The 9,252-nt window shown below is 45.0% G+C and overlaps 1 protein-coding gene across 1 annotated transcript; it reads right to left on the bottom strand.

Moving 5' to 3' along the window:
* Positions 1-4,386: 4,386 nt before the first annotated feature.
* Positions 4,387-9,208, bottom strand: FCF1 (FCF1 rRNA-processing protein). The gene is made up of 8 exons (XM_074824738.1): positions 9,168-9,208; positions 9,016-9,083; positions 8,794-8,865; positions 8,368-8,516; positions 7,851-7,923; positions 6,835-6,922; positions 6,321-6,415; positions 4,387-5,016 (listed from the first exon to the last, which is right to left on the bottom strand). Exons 1-8 carry the CDS (start codon positions 9,168-9,170, stop codon positions 4,968-4,970), a joined length of 597 nt encoding a protein of 198 aa, XP_074680839.1. The 5' UTR covers positions 9,171-9,208; the 3' UTR covers positions 4,387-4,967.
* Between the last annotated feature and the right edge of the window lie 44 nt (positions 9,209-9,252).

The following is a 9,252-nucleotide window of genomic DNA, read 5'->3' as shown; positions in this document are numbered from 1 at the left end:
GCGCGTGCGGCCCACGGCGCCTGCGCGGCGAGGCGCGCCGCCCTCCCGGGCAGTAGAGCGCGAGCGGGGCGCTAGAGCGTCGAGCGGCGCCGGCAGCGCGCCGCCTAGCGAACAGCTGCCGGCCCTGCGGTAGGGAGGCCGCTAACCCCGCGGCAGGGCGCACAGAGCGGGGCGGAGGCGAGCGCAGAGCGCCGCTTCCCCGCACCCGCCCGCCCCCGGTCGGCGCGGACGACAGAAGGGAGCTAGAGCGCCTCCCGGCACGGGACTCCATTTTGTGTAGGGCGGGTGTCGCCAGCCCGCAGGCAAGGCTCTGTATGGCTGTCCCGGCCCCCGGCGGCTTTCCGCTCGGCCGTGGTGCTACCGGGGCGGGGGCGCCGGTGACCTCGGTTACCCGGCGGCGGCGGCCATGTTTCCGCGCCTGCCCACAGCTCCTGTCAGGGGCTGCGCCGTCGCTGCCCGCCGGCAACGACTGTGGCCCACAGCGGGCGTCGCCAGCCCCCGGCGGCTACAGCAAACCCGGTGTCGGTGACCTGAGGTGCGATGGCAGAGCTATTAACTGTAGCTATCAAAGAGTGAAATGATTGCAGCCCTAAATCCAGCTGAGCTAGGCCTCGGGAAAGGCACTCAAACGCAAAGGGCCATAAATGACAGTGCAGAGCCCCTGCGTGGGGATGGGGGTGATGCTAGGTGGGCCATTCCCTAGACAGGGATGAAAAATTCTGGTTTGTTTTCAGTGAAGTGCTGGTGATACACCTGAGAGGCAAAAATGAGAATGGAGCAGCAGATGTGTGAAATCGCTTCATCCATTACAGAAGCAACTGCACTGAGGAGCAGGAAAGAATTTTTTCTTGTGTTTCTTTCCACACCGAAGTATGAGTTAAACATACAAGTATGTTCTGTAGCCAGTTAGCAAAGATCTGTGCAAATTACTTGTCTCTCATTGTAGAGAAAAGACATGAGGGCTTGTACGTGTGAATTCTGATAGCTGGGCACCAAAGCCTAGTGGCTACTGTTTTGGTCAGCAGGGCACCAGTCCTCCTTCCCAAATACAGAAAACCTGACCAATTTTTGTCATGTTCACTCTCTAGTTCATGGCTAGTGAATGAAGGATCCTTGGCCAGTAGAGAAAGGCAAGTGTCAGAGGAAAAGTACAGAGACTTTTCAGGCAGGAGAAAAATCAGGAAAAGCAGACTGTTAGGTAGAGAAGAAGCTTTATCCTCTCTACTGGAAAAGCTGGACTTTGTGTTCATTCGTTGTTAAATTCCAGGGAATCCACAGAGGTGATACACCATGAATCTACAAGAAAAGCTTCAAGTAGAGTGTGAACTCAAGTTATGAGATGCAAATCTTAAAAAAAAAAAAAATATCTTAACTAATTTAATACACGTAGAACTGTCTTTTCTATTCTTTAGTATCCTTTCATCTAAAGGTGGTTATCGATCCTTTTCTGTCTAGGGTGGTGGTCCTCTAAGATTTCTCTTGCAGTGAATGACTTCCAGACAGCATTTGCACTTTTAGCTTCCATCTCCTCCACATTGTACACATACTTAACATTTATATCCCCAAGCTCTTTGGGCCAGTTTACTCACCAACTAAGCTTTCAAAAGTCTGTCCTCTTAAAATGGAATCCCCATTGCAAATATCCTTTGATTTATCTTCCTGATCGATTCACTCAAAATTTCTCCTGTGATCAGTTTACTCAAGGTTATTACCTGCAGGCAGGTCTCTCCCAATATTCCTGCTGTTTGTTGTGGTTACTCAATACTGTGAAGAAACCTGTTACTTCCCCTATGAAGAAACACATGTACTCAACTATTTTCAGTAACAATTGTTTTCCAGCCTACATCAAAGAGGCCAAAGTGTAACTTCCAAATAACTTGACAGATGCTTTTGTCAATACCCAAATCTGGTTTGGGCAGCAGCAGAGTTGACTCCTGCCAGCCAAGATATATTGGCTTTACGCAAGGTTACCTCGTCCTAAAGCAACCCTGTTAAATCCACATTATGCCCTCTTATTCTTTGACAGTCTGCAACATTACTGTATGTCATCATGCTGGTTTTAGTTAATTTTTAAAATAGCTCATGCTCTTCCTGCTTCTAAATGCTAATCTACCACATTTCAGTTATCCCTCAATTAACCAGTGTTGCATATTGTATCAGCAGCTTAAGTTTCTTCATCTGATGGTAATACTGCAGCAGGCTTGGGCCTTCTGGTGACCCCCAGAAAGGAGAAATAATATTTTCCTATTCTTCCCATAACTTCAGACCTTTTTGTGGCTTTTCCAATTATTCTGTCTTCTGAAGCTATGGAAACTGGCTACAGCAAGAGACAGGGTGTTAGCGGGGAGGCTGGGATCCCTAGAGTTACTGAGAAACATTGCAGGCATCTGTTTGGTATTTAACTCGTGTGCAGGTTTAAACCAACTGCCAGAGTTGAGTCAGGAAGTAATTTTTCTTCTGGTTTGGACTGGCAGAGTTCTGCATTCGTGGGAACATCAAAGCATTTTTGCTTACCAAACTCTTTCCTGTTATAATGATCTTTGCTCCTCTGACATACTGTAAGTTGGATCTGAGGCTGGGATACCATGGTGTGCATGGAGTAAATATTTTCTTTTGAACCAATGTCTGGTACACAGGTTCCCTGGGACTGCAGGGGAAACAGCTGATGACTCAGGTGGTCCTTTCCTATCCTGTTTCTCTTCTGGTTAGGCTCTTTGAGCTAAAACCCAAGTTTTTTCTGTCTTGCCAATTATATTCAATTAAAATTTCCTGAGGGGTTTGCTCATTGCCAATACTTTCTCCCTGCTGCCCATTCTCCAATCCTCTTAACACTTTTTTAGCAATTGCCTTATGCCTATTCCAGGTTCCTCCTCGTTACTAAAACAAGGCAGATTACAAGGAATGTTAATTTAAGGAGTAAAAAACTTTAGTAAATGGGCACATTTGCTTTGATTTCTACCCACAGTTGATGCTACATATGTGTATTTTCATTAAGTCCCTCCAACAGGCATTCTGCTGGCAGGCATTCCCCAAATTCATCGTGTTGTTCTGCCTTTGACCTCTTTGGCAGTGCCAGAAAGACTTCTATCAAATGAGTGTCTGTTTCTTTCTTCTCCAGTCTCCTTCCATTTAGGTTAATTCAAGTGAAGTTATTTGCACAGGAACAATTCTAGTTAACTCTGTACTCGAAGAAGTCTTTCAAAAGTAGAATTATTCTGAAAACCAAGTTACACAGATTAATCCTACAACTGTTTCTCAGTCCTCATTTGACTAAACACAGTCTTCAAGTGTTCATGGCAATACTTAAACATTTTGCTTAAAGAAATGTGACTGGGATTGAAAGAAAACTAATACTACCACTTTTGAAATGTACAATTATACACTGAGTGTAAAATCTCAGGGTTGTTAGCTACCCTCTTTCTAGCTGGAGGTGGAAAAGATAAACTTCAATTGTGATAGCTTGGAAGAGGCTATGTTTTGAAAGCATCAGCACGCTGTTATTTCAGCAATGAGTTTAGTAGGTGAGCCTGTAACAAGCAAAAAGCTAGTATAAAGGATAAGTCTGGTGTGTTTCCAAAGTTTCCTGCAGTATCTGTAGAGGCAGGGTGCTAGCAAGAAAGTTATTAGCATGCCAGGGCATTTCCCAAGGACAGGAAATGATTAGCAGAAGAGAGGTATTATCTTCAGGGTATGCTGTCCAGCATACAAACAGCTGAGTTCAGCTATTCTCTGCAGTGAAATCAGTGTAAGGCACCACAGGGTAAGAGCTCTATTAAGTTTGAAAATTTTCTTAATTATACCAATACAAATTTTTGGTCTCCCCCTTTACTATACCTCAACTACAGCATTTTGGCCAGGAAGCACATGTCAGCATGCTGGCCCCTGGTAAGCCTCATATTGTCTCTCACCTCTCAGTCTTAAGACAGTTCTCCTCACTGCAAAGCACAGATCAGAAGAGCAAATTATATTGCTAAAAAATTAAAAAGTAATGGAGAAGATATGAGAATGCAGAGTTACAGCCTTGAAATATTTTTTGCCCTGCATCTCTCCATGTGGCTTAACCATCTCTTTTCCTTCCCTCCTCTGACCACTTCCTTTCCAGCAGCAAACACTGCAGGTCTCTGAAGCTCTCTTGGTCCACAGCCACTGCTCTGATTTCTCCTCACTGACTCTGCTCCCAGCCCACATTAACACCTTTCCCAGTTTGATATCTTCCTCCTCTTCCCTGACACCTAACAAAAGGGAGAAGTGTTTGAGGTTCATAGGTGCCAAGCAAACAAGGGAGAGATCTGTCTTGACCCAACCCTGCCCTCTGTCACCACTCTGCATGTAAGCAAAAGGACAGGGCTGCCAGCTAGCCCAGTACAGACATGGGAATCTGAGCAGGACAGTTAACCAAACTTCATTCATTGTACAGTTGAATAGAAGCCCATCAATTCCAAATTGAAATCTTCCAGACCGTTGGTCCAGAGAAGGCACGCCAACTGCTGCAGATTTGACAGTTCTTCAACAGAATACAGTTTCCAATTTGCTCATGGGACAGGTGTGAAGGAGTTTCCGAGAGGAGTATTTGTCTTGCTGCAGATGCAGCAATAAGAAGCTTTTAAAATTTCTGTGGTTTCATTCTCAGCCAGAGTTGCACCATCAATATTTAATTTGGAATGCTGAAATAACTTTTTCCAGTGATCCCAATGAAGAGGGAGTCAGGCATGTTCTGGGCACTACCATCCTCTCTTTTCCATATGCTTCTCCCAGCTATAGGTGATCAGGCCAAGTCAGAACAAGGATGATTAAAAACAGACTCTTCCAAATAGCTTTTTCTTAGAAGGTCAAGGCTATGAAGTCAGTTCAATGTCACCCATAGTCCTATGAGCAGAGTCCCAGCAAAAAAGAAAGCAGGAGGGTTGGAACCAGAAGGACCCTTATCCTGGCTCAGGGTCCTGGCATCAATGTCTTGGCTGGACAGGTTAGAATCGAGGAGCTCCATAATCATCTGGCATCCTCTCAATATTGTATCTGAGAGAAAAAAAGAGGGAAAACCTATGAGGACAACCTACTCCACATTGCTCCCCTCCCTGTGCAGCAACAGGCTTACAGGCAGACTGAACAGCAAGAAGCTTTGTTGCATTTCTATCTGCAGCTCAGATCCCCAGGAAGAAAAATATTACTTCCAAAAGTGAAAAGCTTTCATAAGGTTACTGTTATCCTTCACCTCAAACTCAGAAATCAGGCATCTCAAAAACTCAGCATCTCCAGAGAAGGAAAAAGATGGTGGTTTTGTAAGATTTGACTTAGGATTTAAGAGCAGGCCAACATGAAGAACAAAACTTCGGCCATTCAACTGATGATTCATGGCCACAGTGAACAAAGGGGCAAACACGTTTTGAGAGAAAAAAATCTTCTGAGCCACCTTCTAATTACAGATCAGTTAAGACTTTATATATTTACAGCAATTGACCTCCTCATTTCTGACATACTGCTCTGTCTGCATATTACTAGACTCACTGTCTCCATTGCCAGCACAACTGCCTCTCCCATCCCATCTGAAGACTAGCCCTTTTCTCTCCACATCCTGACTTCTCTCCTTATCATGCTACCAAACATACCCACCATACTGTGAAACAATTTGGCATGGGTTCAATGCAAGATAAATCTTCTGGGCTGTACATTATGTAGAAGAAATAACATTGAAGATGACAAACAAAGGTGAGTAAAATCTTCTTAGTCTAGGCTTTACAAGTGCTTTGGAAGGAACAGGAAATGAATTTAAGCAAATGTTTTTACAGTAGATCAATGGTCCTATTGCATATTTAAAAAAAAAAAAAATGAAAAAGTGAGCCGGTACTTGCAGGTACTGGAAAAATCTGTTGCATTGAAACTGCTGCACTAGTACCTTTCCAAGTTGGTTTGCCTCTTAGCTGAAAACCAAATTCAATCACTTAGCCGAGGGTACACAAAACTACCAGACTATGGACCAAGAATGGTTCTTTTCCTCAAGAACCTCTAGAATGCATTTGCTTGGTAGTCCTGCTGCTGGTAAGCAAAACTGATCTATGGAAACACTGGCCTCAGGGAAACTGGTTTTCTAGGCAAAAGCAAGGAAACATGTAGACTGCAATAAAAGTGGGTCTGTGACCAGTCTCTTCCCAGCAGCAGCTGTACTTCTACTTCTGTGCAATCACTTCTACTTTTGTGCAAACACTAGGCCCTTTACTGCAACCCGCACTACAGACAATGCAAGAGAAGTACATGGTGAGAGTCCCTCCCTGTCAGGCAAGGATTGTACCAGGCAGTGCTCCTCCCTGTCAGAGGTCCCTTACCTGTGCCTGGAAATATACATTATAGGCACTCCTGGGATTTTTCGTATTCTCCGCTTGAGCTCTTTATCCACTGTAGCCACAATATAACATTTATGCTGCAAAAAAAGAGGCGAGTCAGATTCAACACCAGTGAACTTGCAGAAAGGAGACAAAGCTGAGCAAAAACTTCTATTCAGTGAGCTCATTTAAAACAGGAGAGCTACGAGTCCTTAGCAAGGCATTACTAGGACCTGTACAGAATTCCACTAGTAACATCAAAACCGACTCATAAAAACATCTGAAGTCTGTCCAGCCTTCCTAGCTGACAGCTTTCCCATCCAAGTGCTTCTTGATGCTGTCCCATACAACAGGGAAGACTACACCTTGCTTCAAATAAAGTTGTGCTAGGGACTGAAACTGCCCCTTAGGGAGATTTTACAGTTACTTTGTGGGAAACTTAAATCATCAGTAACTAGGAGGGTTCAGGAATTTTAGTATGTTAGCACAGTATAGAAAATTTCAGAAATAGAAATACCTGAGTGACCCTCTGTACCAAGCAGTCATCTGCATAGGTTCCTTTGTGCCCACATGGCAAGCGCTCAAACCGAGGGTCCTTGGCAATTCTGTGGGGACATGTAAGGCAGCATGACAGCAATCAGACCAGAGTGTACAGTAACGCAGTATGGAGGAACAGTAACGCCCCTTTCTGTGATATACAGCATGTTATTCTCAAAACAACGGCTGAAGGGATGGAGGGAATGGTACACAACAGTCAACTGAAATGAGGAACAAAAAAAGAATGCAGTGTGGCTGGCTAATTATTATAGGTTAAGTATTTCTTAGTACTTGTTAGCTGGATTCAAGATCTCTGCAATGTTAGGCTCTTGCCTACAAAGTCATTTGAAACAATTTATCTGTGGGAAGAGCTACAAATTCTTTTGGTATCTGATCATTCGTTCTATGCATATAGGAATACTTCACCCCCTCTCTGAAGGGAACATCAAAGCTGTTCAGCAGATGCACTCGGATACTTTACAACACAACAGGCCAAAATAAAAAGTAAAGAATAGTACATTTGACTGGTACACCTGGAGAGCAGGAACTACATTGGTCTAGTTTTGAACGATCACACAATAATAACCTGGCTCTAGATTATCAGTACATGCTACCTACTCCTACAGGAATAACATGAGGCATGAGTGAAAGGTTCCATAAGGCTTGAGTCACTCCTTTATTTATTTTTAGCAATTTCTATAATTAAAAAAAAATTCTATATATATTTTGAGAAACAGGAGGAAGTGTTATTCTGAAAGCCTTAGGGGGGAAAAAAGATTTACACATAAATATTGTGCATTCATACTTAGCATTTATTATTTTTTTTAAAATAATCTAAAACTTGGGCCATCATACTGCTCTCATACAGCCAGAGAAATAAAACCAAGTCTTATGCAACAACATAACCATCCTCTAGAGCAAGACCACCTTCAGGGAAAGTGCTTTTATTTACATTAAAACATTAAGTTCTAGAAACAGAGAACACCCTGCACCTACCTTAATGCCACACGGTACTTCTGTCCTAACTTCTCAATTTCACCCATCACACAATCTGTGATACATGGAATACCTACATGCAAAAAAAGCCCGTATTAAAACCAAGCAGTATTTCTTAGTATTTCTTCACAGACCCCTACATATTGCCCACATGCCCAGGAACTGTCATGGAACTCTATAACATATTACAGTTTTAAACTTCTGAGAACTGATACAGTTTCAAAGTAATGAAACGTAGACCCACTGAGTTTGACCATGCCATGGTAATTTTAGGTTTTTAAGTTACTAATGCTTGACCTTTGTTGAGATTAGAATTAAAGACCGTTGTCTGACTGAAACCAGAGACACTTCTACAGTTACCATAGCCATGAACAATAAGCTCGATGATTATAGCACATATTCTTTTTTCAAGATTTCTGTTATCTTCAGCTAGTGGTGTGAGGCTGATAAAGCACACCATGAGTGCACTGTGGCACTATGTGGTCCAGAAGAAGCTGCGAGTAATGCAGACACTCACACTTGGCATAGAGACAGTCCATCATTGACTGCACTAGGTCCAGCTTGGCCTTGATGGAGAAGTTGATGAAGTTAGTGTCAACCAGGATATGATAAGGGGGTCCCAACTGTGTGTTATACTGGAAGAATAAGCAAGAGGGATGCTGGGGGCTGCCGGGAAGACAAATAATTCAAATAAGTTAATTGCAATTAACAATATATCCAATCCTACAACTTGCACAGAAAGAAGAGTAATGAGCAGAAACAACACAAAGCAGCGTGGGGTGGCGACCTGTCAGACCTCCAGCCACCTCCCAAGCCCAATCCCTTGGTTTGGGGCACCATTTCCTACTCTGACGGTTTTGCTCAGAAACGCCCTTGGTTGCAGCCTGCAGCCGAGCCGGCCGGTTCTCTCTCCCTCCCTCCCCAAAGCGTCGGCAGCACTTACACCTCTCGCTCCTTGATGGCACTCGGGTCCTCTTTCTTCTTCACGGGAGCTTTCGCCCGGTCCTTCTCATTACTGCAAAGAAACACAGGCACTCCTGTGTGGGAGACGGCAGCGGCGGAGCGGCCTGGGCCGGGATCCCCTCCCGCCCCTCCCAACCGTGACACGGGGACGACCAGCGCCGGGGCCCCTCCTGGGGCCGGGCCCAGCCGCAGCCACACTCACATGCGTTGGTCCCGGAGGCTGATCATGCGCTTCATGACCGCGTACTTCCGCACCTTCTTCTGTTTCCCCTGCAAGGAGACCGACACGCAGCCGCGATGAGCTGGGGAGAGACCCCAGCCCAGCCCGGTCCCCCCCGCCCGCGCCCGGCTCACCATGCTGCTGCTGCTGCTACTGCTCCTTCCGGTGCCGCCACGGCGCGTCACCGCGCCCCGCCTCTCCGGGACGGCCCAGGAGTGC

Source organism: Strix aluco, chromosome 4, assembly GCF_031877795.1.
Source record: "Strix aluco isolate bStrAlu1 chromosome 4, bStrAlu1.hap1, whole genome shotgun sequence".
Lineage (NCBI taxonomy): Eukaryota > Metazoa > Chordata > Aves > Strigiformes > Strigidae > Strix > Strix aluco.
The sequence above is the reverse complement of the archived record's forward strand: the minus strand, read 5'-3'. Positions and strand labels throughout refer to the sequence as shown.

Coding starts and splice junctions, on each gene's coding strand:
- FCF1 (XM_074824738.1), bottom strand. Junction 8,517..8,793: donor GCCATCAAGGAGCGAGAGGT/GTAAGTGCTGCC, acceptor TCTTCCCGGCAG/CCCCCAGCATCCCTCTTGCT. Junction 6,416..6,834: donor TGGTACAGAGGGTCACTCAG/GTATTTCTATTT, acceptor CTTTTTTTGCAG/CATAAATGTTATATTGTGGC.